Source organism: Petromyzon marinus, chromosome 71 (assembly GCF_048934315.1).
Source record: "Petromyzon marinus isolate PM22_M1 ecotype Great Lakes invasive population chromosome 71, UKy_Petmar_22M1.pri1.0, whole genome shotgun sequence".
Taxonomy (NCBI): domain Eukaryota; kingdom Metazoa; phylum Chordata; class Hyperoartia; order Petromyzontiformes; family Petromyzontidae; genus Petromyzon; species Petromyzon marinus.
In genome coordinates this window covers 4232239-4246632 of record NC_133737.1, presented here as the reverse complement: position 1 = coordinate 4246632, position 14394 = coordinate 4232239, and the positions used below count along the sequence as shown (strand labels likewise).

The 14394-nt window shown below is 45.0% G+C and overlaps 2 protein-coding genes across 9 annotated transcripts in view; one reads left to right on the top strand and one right to left on the bottom strand.

The window, feature by feature from the left end:
• Positions 1-14394, top strand: part of LOC116957235 (uncharacterized) — a 479173-nt gene that overhangs the window by 25166 nt on the left and 439613 nt on the right. For 6 of the 8 annotated variants that reach the window (XM_076055454.1, XM_076055453.1, XM_032979272.2 and 3 more), the window contains one exon: positions 1303-3419. The exons of 1 other annotated variant lie outside the window; for it this stretch is intronic. In XM_076055454.1, coding sequence (XP_075911569.1) covers positions 1343-2926 — 1584 coding nt within the window. In that variant the 5' untranslated portion in view covers positions 1303-1342 and the 3' untranslated portion in view covers positions 2927-3419. Of the gene's footprint in view, positions 1-1302; positions 3420-14394 lie in introns of those variants that run through there. One more of the 8 variants, XM_032979277.2, reaches the window with a different exon arrangement.
• LOC142906828 (uncharacterized) overlaps positions 1-14394 on the bottom strand; it is a 76825-nt gene that overhangs the window by 40412 nt on the left and 22019 nt on the right. The window lies entirely within an intron of this gene.

Here is a 14394-nt window from a genome sequence, read left to right as displayed (position 1 = left end):
ATCCGCATTCCCAGACACCCCATTGCTCACGCTGCTTCTGTTAGTCCAGATATTAGGACTAAAGAGGCATGGCATTGGCTAGAGAAGAGATTGGATGATGTGGAGGTGATCAGACCTGCCAATGACTGGTACCAGGAGTGTCAAGAGCGGCCTCTGTGGAGGAGGCCCATGAGGTATACTGCATGGCAGTTAAGAGATATTTGCTCTGCAACAACGATGAGGTCAGAGGAGCGATGCTCACATGAATGGGTGGAACGCTGGATGCCTAAAACGCAGCAAGACAGGGAAGCACAGCTGGTGCATCTGTCTGTCATCCCTTGACACCTGGATCAGTCCCTGTACCTGCTGACAAGTGATCCACACTTACATGGCCTTCAATTGCACCAATCATGGCATGAGCACTGTGATAAGATTACTTCCAATTCGTGATAAATGGTGGCTGATTTGTTTATATAATCTGTTAATGATCCATGTGAAATGTATATGTACATATACATGTGGGGCGTAGTGGCGCAGTTATATCACTGTATTATGAACTCAACAATTATAGTTTGATTATAGCTGACAGCAAACATGATTGATAAGTGAAAGCTGAACTTTATTGTGGGCCTCTGCTATGTTGATGTATCCTCAGTTAATTACATGGTGAAGTGAGGAAGCATTAATATTGAGCAGATGAAGGCAGCCAGGCATGGTTCTGAACACACCACCATCTTTTTACCATGCCAGTGTGTGACAGTGTATGGTTTGTATTTGATGTAAAGTTTATTTACTCGATTTTCCTCGGAGGTTAAATCAAAACAATAGTTTTTTGTTTTCCTCTGAAACTTTTTATAAGAATGGAAACAGGAAAATAACAGCACATATGCAGCTGAAGTTACATCTTTTCATCCGAGCATTTAAACAAATCTGAGCCTGGCTTCACACCTCTAAGTTGCAATTGAACATTAATTTATGCCTTCTGCATAACACAAAGAGTATTATTTTCATAACACTTTGCTTTGTTAGCAGAATTTTGCTTTTCTAAATATTGCTTTTGTAGCCAGACATCCGAAATTGTGTGCTTTAAGTTTTGGGTTAACATTAATTTTGAAGCTACTAGGGCTTCCAGACATTCATGACCATTTGCCCTCTCATTATGTGCCTTAACAGCCAATGTGATGAATTGGGGAATCTTTTTAACTATATAATGAATACATGAATAAGTATAGACGTGTAAGTCATGTGTGACTGTGTATATGTGCATTCCTCTGTGCCTCGATACTGACAGAGATGGTGTGGATATTTTTTTTCTGTCTGCAGCTGACGCTTCCTCTGATGCTTCCTCTGCAACATTGATCTCATGGAGCAAAGGCGCTCAGCACAGCTCGGTACAAAAAGAAAACAATGCGACCAGAATTCAAACACAACGGATCGTACTGGAAATGTGACACAGTACCAGAGAACTCAGACAGGGGAGAAACCCTTCAGGTGCACTGTGTGCAGTAAGGTGTTTGCAAAGTCGTCATATCTTCAAAGACACCAGAGAACACACACTGGCGAGAAACCATTTAAGTGCACTGTGTGTGAGAAGGCATTTGCACAGTCATCAGTTCTTCAGACCCACCATAGAACACACACAGGAGAGAAACCCTTCAAGTGCAGTATATGTGGGAAGGCATATTCATGTTCATCTATGCTTAAACAGCACCAGAGGACACATACAGGAGAGAAATCCTTCAAGTGCACTCTATGCGGGAAGGTGTTTGCGCATTCATCACATCTTCAGATCCACCAGAGAACTCACACAGGAGAGAAACCATTCAAGTGCACTGTGTGTGAGAAGGCATTTGCACAGTCAGCAGTTCTTCAGACCCACCAGAGAACACACACGGGAGAGAAACCCTTCAAGTGCAGTGTATGTGGGAGGGCATTTTCACGTTCACATATTCTTAAACAACACCAGAGGACACATACAGGAGATAAACCCTTCAAGTGTACTCTGTGCGGGAATGCATTTGCAGTTGCATCTACTCTTAAAACACACCAGAGAACACACACAGGAGAGAAACCATTCAAGTGCACTGTGTGTGGGAAGTCATTTCCACAGTCATCACGTCTTTTAACACACCAGAGAACACACACGGGAGAGAAACCCTTCAAGTGCAGTGTATGTGGGAAGGAATTTTCACGTTCATCTATGCTTAAACGACACCAGAGGACACATACAGGAGAGAAACCCTTCAAGTGTACTCTGTGCGGGAATGCATTTTCAGCTGCATCTACTCTTAAAATACACCAGAGAACACACACAGGAGAGAAACCATTCAAGTGCACTGTGTGTGGGAAGTTGTTTCCACATTCATCACGTCTTATAACACACCAGAGAACACACACGGGAGAGAAACCCTTCAAGTGCAGTGTGTGTGGGAAGGCATTTCCACGTTCATCTACTCTTAAACGACACCAGAGGACACATACAGGAGATAAACCCTTCAAGTGTACTCTGTGCGGGAATGCATTTTCCGATTCATCTTATCTTAAAAAACACCAGATAAGACACAGGCATCAGAAGATCCCCAAAGAGTGGAGTCTGAGATCGACTTGTAAAAGTGCTGCAATGAGCCCATCCCTCATGAAACAAGAACCAGAAGAAAATCCCAGCTTGGACACTTTAAAAGAAATCAAGGTGAAATATGAAGAGATGAAGGTGAAGAGCGAAGTAGTGAAGGTAAACTCTGAAGATGAATATTCAACTCCAAAATCGGACCTTCACATCGATGGAAGTAACGTGAAGCAGGAGGAGAATTCTGACTGTGAGGCAGAGCAAGGCAACTCCCAGAAGTTTGTGGAAGTGGAGGTGTGGGTGGACTTCTTAGACAATACAAAGTCAAATGGAGACCAGGTAGATGTGCAAGCTATAGGCAATGAAGCTCCAATAGATTGACCTTGTCACAGGCCTGTCATGAAAAGAATGTGAAGTTGGGCCTGTGGGTTGGGTAGATCTCTAACCAGGAGCGAGAGCCAATAAGCTCCCAAGCATTCACCATGTTATAATAATATTTACATTTATATGGTGCTTGCTTAATTGCCTCAGTAACTCGGAGTTTTGTATAATATCTCATCACACACTCGAAGGGCATCTCCAAGTGGCAGCTGCCCCTGTGTGGCATTAGATGACCTTCAGCCTGCATGTGGGAATGAGTCTGTCAGTAGGGAACGATGATTGATGTGTTATCTCAGTTGTGTAACACTGGTATTACATTTTTTAGACATCCTCTGCTTGAGGGATGAAATTTGCTGTTTATTATGATTTTTTACGTGCTGAATTCAAATATGCCAATTAAAACAACTTCTCAAGATATAGTTTTTTACATTTTACGTCTGTATATTGTGTTGATCGTAGAGTTTTACTAATAAATTGTAAACCTTGGTCTTTTCATATTTGTATGGTTGCTTTACATGATAACATGCCACCTGTCTTGTTAATGCAACACTTTAAACATCATTAAAAGGGTTATATAAATATAATTATTAAACAAAAGACAAAACTAGTATGTATATATAAGTACATACTCTTTGGTTCTTTTGGTAAAGTCACGTAGGTATAAAATAAATCACGACGTTTCGGGTGCAACACAAGCGCCCATCATCAGGTGGGAAAGCTGTCCCAAAGAGTGGATTCCTGCAGTCACGAAAGCTTCAAATCAAGATTATAAGTACATAGTTTAGTCCTTTTTCAGTGTCTACTCGGCACTTCTTGACTTGTCTCATTAAATGGAGCATCTCTTGTTAATGTCCAGCAATAGTCTGCAAGCATTGATGGTCTCAATTTGCCCTGATACCGTTTCTCCATTGTTGTAATGTCCTGGTGAAATCGCTCGCCATTCTCATCACTCACTGCTCCGCAATTCGGTGGGATAAAATCTAGATGAGTGCAAAAAATGTATCTTTAGTGACATGTTGCAACCAAGGATGTATGCCTTGAGGTTTTCTGCCAACTCCTTGTAGATGTCTGCCTTGTTTTTTCCGAGAATGTGTTGCCACTAACTGGAAGGCTTTCCATGCCATCTTTTCCTTGCCACACTACACTGTCAAATGCATAATCTCGATGAAGTTCACGAAGCTGAGGACCAACAAAGGCACTTTTCTTTATATTAGCTTCACTTAACCTTGGAAATGTTCCACGGAGGTACTTGAAAGCTGCTTGTCTTTTGTCCATGGCTTAGACAAAGTTCTTCATCAGACCCAGCTTGATGTGTACGGGTGGTAACAAATCTTTTTTGATTCAACAAGTGGTGGATGCTGAACACCTTTCCTCCCAGGCTCCAATGTAGTGGGAATCTCTCGCGTGACTGTCCCATTCGCAGAGAAAACAGTAGTACTTTGTGTATCCAGTCTGTCGACCAAACAAGAGAGCAACAACCTTCAAATAGCCACAAAGCTGTCACTGATGTTGAGCATAGTTTATGCACCTCAAAAGTTGTTGAATGTTGTCATAGGTTTCCTTCATATGGACTGCATGACCAACTGAAATAGATGGCAAAACATTGCCATTATGCAGAAAAACAGCTTTAAGACGCATCTTCGATGAATCAATGAACAGTCTCCACTCAACTGGATCATGAACAATTTTGAGGGCTGCCATCACACCATCGATGTTGTTGCAGGCTACAAGATCACCTTCCATGAAGAATGGGACAAGTCCCTTTTGACAGTCGCGAACATGGAAACCCTAACATCACCTGCCAGGAGATTCCACTGCTGCAGTCTGGAGCCCAACAGCTCTGCCTTACTCTTGGGTAGTTCCAAATCCCTGACAAGGTCTTTCAGTTTACCTTGTGTTATGAGGTGTGGTTCAGAAGAGGAGGATGAGAGAAAATCTGGGTCATGTGACCTTGATGGTTCAGGACCAGATGTTTATCCTCTTCCTCATCTGACTCAAGTGAGAATGATTCTGGTGCACCAGGAACTGGCAGTCCTCCGTGGGGTACTGGGCGTATCGCTGATGGAATGTTTGGATAATGCACAGTCCACTTTTTCTTCTTTGACACACCTATTCCAACTGGAGGCGCCTTGCAGAAGTAACAATTGTTGATATGATCTGTTGGCTCTCTCCAAATCAATGGCACTGCAAAAGGAATAGATTTTCTTTTCCTGCTCAACCACTGGCAAAGATTTGTTGCACACGTGTTGCAGAATGTATGGGGCCCACATCTTGTCCTGATCTCCAATTTTGCAGCCGAAATAAAGGTGATAGGCTTTGTTAACCATCGTGGTTATACTGTAATTTCGTGATGGAAAAGTCACTTCACCACAAACATAGCAGAAGTTATCTGCTTTGTTCACAAATACGAGGCATCTCTGCTCACTTTGGCGAAACAGAAATGTGTCCCTTTGCTAAATCAAACACTGACAAATAAGAGCACGACACCATGATTTCTAGAGCTGATATAGGGCGTACACCGGACAAACAACTGCCCCCACAGCAAAGAGCGAAATCAAAGGAATGTTGGTTCTTTGTGAGAAGGTGAGCCGCGGGGAGAGAATTTCAGATATAAACAGAGACACGACACAATTCAGTGCTGCGAGCGGCAGGCTCCGGGAACCTGCCCCCGTGACTGGCACATTGACAGGGAGTGGCATCAGCAGAAGCCACGAGTTGCGGACTTCGTCTTTTGTTGTTCGTTTTTTATTGTTCCTTTCACCATTGAGAGCATATCCAGCGCGACCAAGCAAGAGTCAGCACCGTTGACCAGCGGACGCGCTGTGAGCGCAATCGTGTCTCGCCAGCGAGCACCAAGCAAGAGGACTGGCACCGGCGATCTGCGGACGCGCTGCGAGCGCAATCGTGTCTCGCCAGAGAGCACCGAGCAAGAGTGCCAGCCCCTGCGACCTTGCGGACGAGCTGCGAGCGCGACCGAGCACCTTCAAAGACACAAGCGTCGTGCCGACTCAGCTCATCCAGCAGTGGACAAGCAGCTGCCGCCTCGAGAGAGAGAGGGAGAGCCGTGTGTATGACACGCCCACACTCACACACCCACAACGCTTCACCCAGCAGGGAATATTCTAATCCAGGGGTCGGGAACCTATGGCTCGCGAGCCAGATGTGGCTCTTTTGATGATTGCATATGGCTCGCAGATAAAACAAAATATTCTCACTTGTTTTAATCCATCCATCGATTTTTCACTGCGCATGTCCTGTTCAGGGCTGCAGGAGCAATTGTCCATTATTTTAATTGGATGATACTGGCTTACGTTTGCCGTTGCTGGGTAAAACAGGTAAACGCCCCCTTTTGAATCAGTCTGAGACTGCGTCTGCTCGGTCATTAGCTCAAAGCTAACCCTTCGACAAAGAAGATGGCGAAAAGAAAAAAAGACGACGAGTATCGTACATTTCAGGACGAATGGACCGAAGAATTCGCCTTTGTGGAGAGAGCGGGTTCTGCGGTGTGTCTAATTTGCAATGACAAAATTACATCGTTGAAACGGTCGAATGTAAAGCGGCACTTCGACACGCGCCACGCTACCTTTGCATCAAAATACCCTGCGGGAGACAGCAGAAAGAAAGCGTGCCAAGAGCTTCTGAGCAGGGTGCAAGCTAGCCAGCAGCAACTCCGCGTATGGACCCGGCAAGGTGACTATAATTCGGCTAGCTTTGCTGGTTCTTTAGCAATAGTGAGGAACAGAAAACCATTCACAGATGGCGAGTATGCTAAAACGTTCATGCTGGATGTAGCCAATGAACTTTTTGATGATCTTCCGAACAAAGACAAGATAATCAAACGGATACAAGACGTGCCTCTGTCGGCAAGAACTGTTCATGATCGTACCATCGTGATGGCAAACAAAGTGGAGGAAACGCAAGTGAAGGACATAAATGCAGCGCCGTTCTTTTCTCTGGCTTTGGATGAGTCAACAGACGTGAGCCATTTGTCGCAGTTCAGCGTGATTGCAAGATATGCTGTTGGTGACACACTGCGCGAAGAAAGTCTTGCTGTTCTGCCATTAAAAGGGTCCACAAGAGGTGAGGATTTATTCAAGTCTTTCATGGAGTTTGCTCAAGAAAAAAGTCTACCTATGGATAAACTTCTCTCAGTGTGTACTGATGGTGCTCCGTGTATGGTGGGGAAAAACAAAGGATTTGTGGCGCTTCTCCGTGAACATGAAAATAGACCCATCCTAAGTTTCCATTGCATTATACACCAGGAGGCACTTTGTGCTCAGATGTGTGACAGGCAGTTTGGCAAAGTGATGTCGCTGGTCATTCGTGTGATCAACTTTATTGTTGCCCGAGCCTTAAATGATCGCCAGTTTAAAACACTGCTGGATGAAGTTGTAAATAACTATCCTGGTCTGCTTTTGCACAGCAATGTGCGTTGGTTGTCAAGAGGGAAGGTGCTTAGCCGTTTTGCGGCTTGCCTGAACGAAATCCGGACTTTCCTTGAAATGAAAGGCGTCGGGCATCCTGAGCTAGCCGACACCGAGTGGCTCCTCAAGTTTTACTATCTCGTAGATCTGACTGAACATCTGAACCAGCTCAACGTGAAAATGCAAGGCATTGGAAATACAGTGTTATCCCTTCAACAAGCTGTATTTGCTTTTGAAAACAAGCTGGAGCTTTTCATCACGGATCTTGAAACAGGTCGTTTACTACATTTTGAAAAACTGAGCCAATTTAAAGATGCATGCACAGCAAGTGAGCCCATTCAAAACCTTGATCTCCACCAGCTAGCTGGCTGCACATCCAGTCTCCTACAGTCCTTCAAAGCACGCTTTGGAGAATTTCGTGAGCACACTCGTCTTTTTAAGTTCATCACCCATCCAAACGAGTGTTCACTGAACACAGCCGACCTGAATGACATTCCTGGTGTCTCCGTCAGAGATTTTGAAGCAGAAGTGGCTGACCTGAAGGCCTCAGACATGTGGGTGAATAAGTTCAAGTCACTGAATGAAGATTTGGAAAGAATCACACGACAGAAAGCGGAGTTGGCGAGCAAGCACATGTGGACAGAAATGAAAAAACTCCAACCCGAAGACCAGCTGATTCTCAAAACTTGGAACACGCTTCCTGTCACATACCACACACTGCAGCGTGTGAGTATTGCTGTATTGACCATGTTTGGATCTACGTATGCATGTGAGCAGTCATTCTCACATCTTAAAAACATCAAGTCCAACCTACGATCACGTTTAATGGATGAAAGCCTCAACGCTTGCATGAAGCTTAACCTCACCAAGTACCAACCCGACTACAAAGACATCAGCAAATCCATGCAGCACCAGAAGTCGCATTAATGGTGAGTGTTATAACAACATTATTTAAAAGAATAAATTCAGAGGCTTATTATACTGACATTTAGTTGAATTCACTTTTAAAATATATTATATGGCTCTCACTGAAATAAATTTCCAAATTTTTTGCTTTCATGGCTCTCTTAGTCAAAAAGGTTCCCGACCCCTGTTCTAATCTGTGTTACAAGAAACGCCCCTCCTCGGCGTCTGCTTAACGCAATACACCAACACACACATAACGCACATATCAGGACTCCGAAAGTTATCCTTGTGTTTCGCCCATTGAGTTACGTGGATACGGTCGTTTAGAAGTATTTTAGTCGTTTTCTTTTCATCACAATCGTACCAAAGGATTAATTGATATCACACTAAAGATTCATAAGCATCTATTTTCCGAATCTACACACTCGTATGAATACTATTGTTTGAGATATGTATTTTAATCACGTAATCTTGCCCACAAATTCATTGATGTGCGACTAGCCAAGTGATAAACATCTATGTTACGAATCTAAACACTCGCATGTACGCTTGTTTTGGGATATTTCTTTAATTGCACACTCTTACCAATGGATTAATTGATCCCCCCTTTTGCCATTGGGAACATGTTTTGTTAGCACGGTTTCGTATGAAGTCATTTTTAAGGACTTTCCTATCGTGTATTGGCATGTTACTTTGAGGAGTTAGCCTATTCTATTGCTCAATTTAACCATGTAACCATTGAGTTTTTAATTGTACGGATCGATGAGTGATATTTACAGGAGTACTGTGGAAATTCCGATCATAAGTATGTTAGCATATTAGAGTGTTTTTAGATATTAAAGTTGCTTAACATAGAGTCTGAGTGATTCCTTTCTAAGCTCATGCAAAATGATCTTAATTATAAGAACTGTATCCTGCGGTGAAATCTAAATCCTGAGACCGGACATAATTACACTGAATCATAATCAGTAAAAGTTCAAGCGAGAATCATTGTATCATGACGATTGGCAATACACCCCGAGACAACGAAGCCAAGCACCCCACTCACACATTCACATATCAATCACATCACACACACGATACGCCCCTAGACAACGAAAGAGCCAATAATACACATAACTACACGCACACCTATTGATAACACGTAACAAAAATTTTTTGTCCCTGGGTAGGAAGTGTTATTTCCTAATTGCTTATGCCTCAAAAGTACAGAAAATGACTACTATTCGCCACGAACTTTGCTTTTGTGACCAGGACAGTGATATTTTGAAATGTACCTATTTTCCAGAACATTCCAGATAGATTCAGTGCTGAGTAAACTTGGAGTAACTTTTATACCATTTTTGAACTTTACAGTAATATAAATAGTATAAATACAGGGGCCTTAAGCCCACCAGTTCAGTTTAGTTCTAGCTGCCTAAGTGGATACATCTCTGCATTTTTCAGAAATGGTATCAAGAGGCTGCAAGCATCCAGCCAGACACATTTTGCGATGTCTGCGGCCAATTTATCAAGACGAGCGAAAAAGTACTCTGTGGAAGCATCTGCTAAGATGTGTGAGGCCTACAAGGAATATTTCGGCATGCCTGTCCGGGATCAAGGCAAACCCTGGGCACCTCATTTTACCTGCGAGCAATGCAAAAAACTCTGGAAGGTAAGATGGCAATTGTTGCTCGGAATTTAATGTTATAAAAAAAATTTAATTGTAAAAGTTTTACATTTTTAAATGTTTTACAATTTTCAATGTTATAAAAAATATTTAACGCATGAAAAATGTTGCAAGAATCTCTTACACATTAGTCATGGATGAAATGTATTTTTGTAGGATGGTACAGAGGGGGAAAGAGCCATGAATAAAAATAAAGTTAATCAAATCAGAACGTTTCGGAGGCAACATATGCTTCCGTCATCAGGTGTAACTAGCACAGCAAAATTACTGTAAAGAGAGAGGGAGAGGGGAGGGGGGGAGGCGCCAGGGAGGACGGATGCAGGGTGGGGGGGCGGTTGTTGGGAGACGGGGATGGCAAAGTTCAGGATGTTGCTCTGCACTACGGATGGGGCGGGGGGCGGCGCGGGGTGGGGGAAAGTGGGACGGGGGACAACCTCCTGCACGACTGAGGGCAAGAGGAGGAGGGGAGGAGCCAGGGAGGACGGACGCAGGGTGGGGGGGGGTGTTGGGTGACGGGGATGGCAAAGCTCAGGATGCTCCTCACTGCACCACGGTTGGGGGGGAGGGGGGCGCGGGGTGGAGGGAGAGTGGGATGGGAGACAACTTATGCACGATTGAGGGTAAGAGGAGGGGGGGGAGCCAGGGAGGACGGATGCAGGGTGGGGGGGGTTGGGAGACGGGGATGGGAAAACTCCGGATCCTGCTCCTGCACCACAGATGGGGGGGGGGGGGGGGGGATGGCGCCGGGTGGGGGAGAGTGAGATAGGAGACAACTTTGCACGATTGAAGCATTGCAAGTCAAATATACTAGTGATGGTAGTGTGTAAGGCTGGGAGTAAAATACCGGAGATATGAATATAAACCCTAAGGCAGTTAAAGTTTAACATGGTTAATAACATATTTCCAATAATTGCTCAATTTGAATCCATCCTCTCGGTTAAAGTTATATCTATGTTTGCATATCTGTATGGCTTCATGTACAAATCTTTGGTGGTATCCAGATGTCTTGCAGAGCACCTTGGTATCAGAGAAAACAATATCATCAGAACCCACCGCGTTATAGCAATGATCAGCCACGGCAGAAGAATTCGTCTTATCGTGTTTCAAATCTGACTTGTGCTCGCGAATGCGGTCAGATACATGTTGTTTCGTTTCCCCAATGTAACAATCACCACAAATGCAACTTAGTTTATAGACACCAGGGTACTGTAAGTCAGGGATGTCATCCTTTACGGATGGGATCAGATCACGGATTTTGTGTACTGTACTGAATCGGATCTGGATCTTGTGTTTGTTTAGAATTTTGGAAATTTTTTGGTAACATGATGGTTTTGATAGGAGTCTCAATATGTCGTTTTTCCATGGTAGGAGAAACAGCTTTGCGGATAATACGGTCTGAGTATCCATCTATCTTAAGGGCCAGGCGTACGTGTTTCAATTCACTGGCCAGGTGGTGTTTGTCAGAGATGCAGTGGGCCCTATGGTGTAGTGTTTTGATGAGGGAATTCTTGTGCCAGATGGTGGTGGGACTCAGGCTTCAGATACGAGTCTGTGTGGGTGGCCTTCCTGCAGACAGAATGTCCCAAAGAGCAATTGGAGCTCCTCTCAAACAGAACATCCAAGAATGGTAGCTTGCCATCCTTCTCCACTTTCATTGTGAATTTGATGGATGGGTGTATGGAGTTAATGTGGTCGAGAAATTGGTTCAATGCTGGTAGGCCATGTGGCCAAATGATGAAAGTATCATCCATATATCTCTTCCACAGGGAGGGACGTAGGGTGGATGTTTGGATGGCGTCTATTTCAAATTTCTCCATGAAAACATCGGCTATCGCTGGTGACAAGGGGAACCCATGGGAGTGCCCTCATTTTGTTTGTAGAAAGTACTATTCCAGGTGAGGTACGTGTTGGTGAGGCAATGCCTAACGAGTGCAGGGACATCAGGGTTCAATCCATGTTGGACTAAGTCTCAATTATTGCTATGTCAGGTATTGGAACCTTGGTGTATAGAGAGACCACATAAAAGCTGACGAGGACATCATCAGGGGACAGTGAAATGTCCTTGATTAGAGAGACCAAATGAGTTGAATTAAGAACTGCTGAAGTGGTCTTGCCAGGAAAGGGAAGCAAAGTATCAGATAGGAAACGGGCTAGTTTGTAGGTAGGTGAGTTAATCGTGGACACGATGGGCCGCAGAGGGGTACCATCTTTATGGATCTTGGGAAGACCATAGCATTTGGGTGGTCTAGCAGCCGAGGGTGTTAGGGAGAGCCGTTTGACTGGTTTGATTAGGGAAGTCGAACTGGTAATGATCTTATTGGTTTTAGTAGTTAGGCTGTTAGTCGGATCTCTATTGATTTTGGAGTAGCTGCCATCATTGAGTAGGTCTTGGATTTTGTTGTTGTATGTGGTTTTATCCATAATGACAGTGGCTTTGCCCTTGTGGGCAATGCCACTGTCCTCCCTGGCTCCCCCCACCCTTCCTCTTACCCTCAATCGTACATAAGTTGTCCCCCATCCCACTCTCCCTCCACCCCACGCCGCCCCCCCCCCATCCGTGGTGCAGGAGCAGCATCCGAAGCTTTACCATCCCCGTCTCCCAACAACCCCCCCCCCACCCTGCATCCATCCTCCCTGGCCCCCCCCCTCCCCTTACCCTATATAATAGTCTCTTATTACAAATAGCTCTCTTTACAGTACTTTTGCTGTGCTAGTTACACCTGATGATGGAAGCCTGTGTTGCCTCCGAAACGTCGTGATCTGATTAACTTTATTTTTACCTACGTGACTTTACCGAAAGAACCAAAGAGTATGGATTATTGCAGTTACGAAAACTTCAAATCTAGAAAGAGAGCCATGAAGTTCACTTTCCCAAGAATTTGGCGGGAACCCACTGCTACTTCTGCATGGTGAACCCCTCCAAACGTCAGACTGGCATGAATGTACCTGCTATCACGTATCCGGACCTTCATCGCCCCGGTGCCACACTGCCATGCGCTCCCCATACCCACTCCTCCGGAGAGAGAGCAGCCATCTTTAGAAGAGAGCAGCAAGTCGGAGAGCGAGGGAGACATAGATTCAATGGCAATTTTCAGAGATGGAGCTGAGGAGAGAAACCCATACTACCCCAACCAAAAATAACTCAACGACTTTATCAGAGATCTTGGTCTCACCAAGTCTAATGCTGAGCTTTTGACGTCGAGGCTCAAGCAGTGGAACTTGGATGAAAGTGTGCAAGTCGCAGATCAGAGGAAGCATCACCAACCTTTTTGCAGCTTCTTCACCCATCAAGATGGGCTCTGCTTCTGCCACAATGTGACCAGTCTGTTTGAGGCAATCGGAATCGCCTGTAACCAGAATGAGTGGCGCCTCTTCATTGACAGCTCATCCAGAAGCCTCAAAGCCGTGCTGCTCCATAATGGTAACAAGTACCCATCTCTTCCCCTGGCTCACTCGGTGCACCTCAAAGAGGATTACAATAGCATCAAACCTTGCTGGATGCCTTGAAGTATGATGAGTATGGCTGGGAGGTCATCGGAGACTTCAAAATGGTGGCATTCCTGATGGGTCTCCAAGGCGGTTTTACCAAGTTTCTCTGCTATCTTTGCCTTTGGGACAGCAGAGACACCAAGGCGCACTATCACAGGCGGGACTGGCTACAGTGGACCGAGTTCTGTGGGGAGGAACAATGTCAAGTGGGAGCCACTGGTGGACCCCCGGAAGGTGCTGATGCCACCCCTGCACATCAAATTGGACCTTATGAAACAATTTGTTAGAGTTGTAGATAAGGAGTCAGCAGCCTTCAAGTACCTTCAAGACTTCTTCCATAAGCTGTCTGAGGCAAAGGTCAAAGCCGGTGTCTTCGTCGGACCACAGATAAAGAAGATTCTGGAGTGCAATGAATTCCCCAATAAGCTCACTAGTAAGGAGAAAGCGGCTTGGGACAGCTTTGTCGCAGTGGTTCGTGGCTTCCTGGGCAATCACAAGGTCGAAAACGATCTGGAGCTGTGTTGCGACCGAAACGTCGTGTTTTCTTTCATATTTTTTTCTATCTACGTGACTTCACCGAAAGAACCAGCCAATATGGATTCCTGCAGTCACGAAAGCTTCAAATAAAGATTGAACCACCTATACGGGGAGGGCTTCCACACAACTGTGAGATCTTTTAACAGACTGCGAGACAAGAAAGCACACCTGATCGAGTCTCTCACCTTCCTGAAGAGATGCCGTGACAAGGTAATACCTATCGCCTTCACACTCACATCTGCTGCTGTTGCTTCCCCTAACGCTAAACGGATCTTGTTTAAGGCCAGCCTAGCCCAAATCTCAGACTTGCTAATTCCTCCAACCCCACCCGTCCCTGCACGCCACAAACTCCCCCCCCCTCTCCTGTGAACTCCTACAGCCAAACTTCTTACCCCCCTTCCCCCCCTTCCCACCCGGTGCCTATATAAAGCCACAACAGCAGA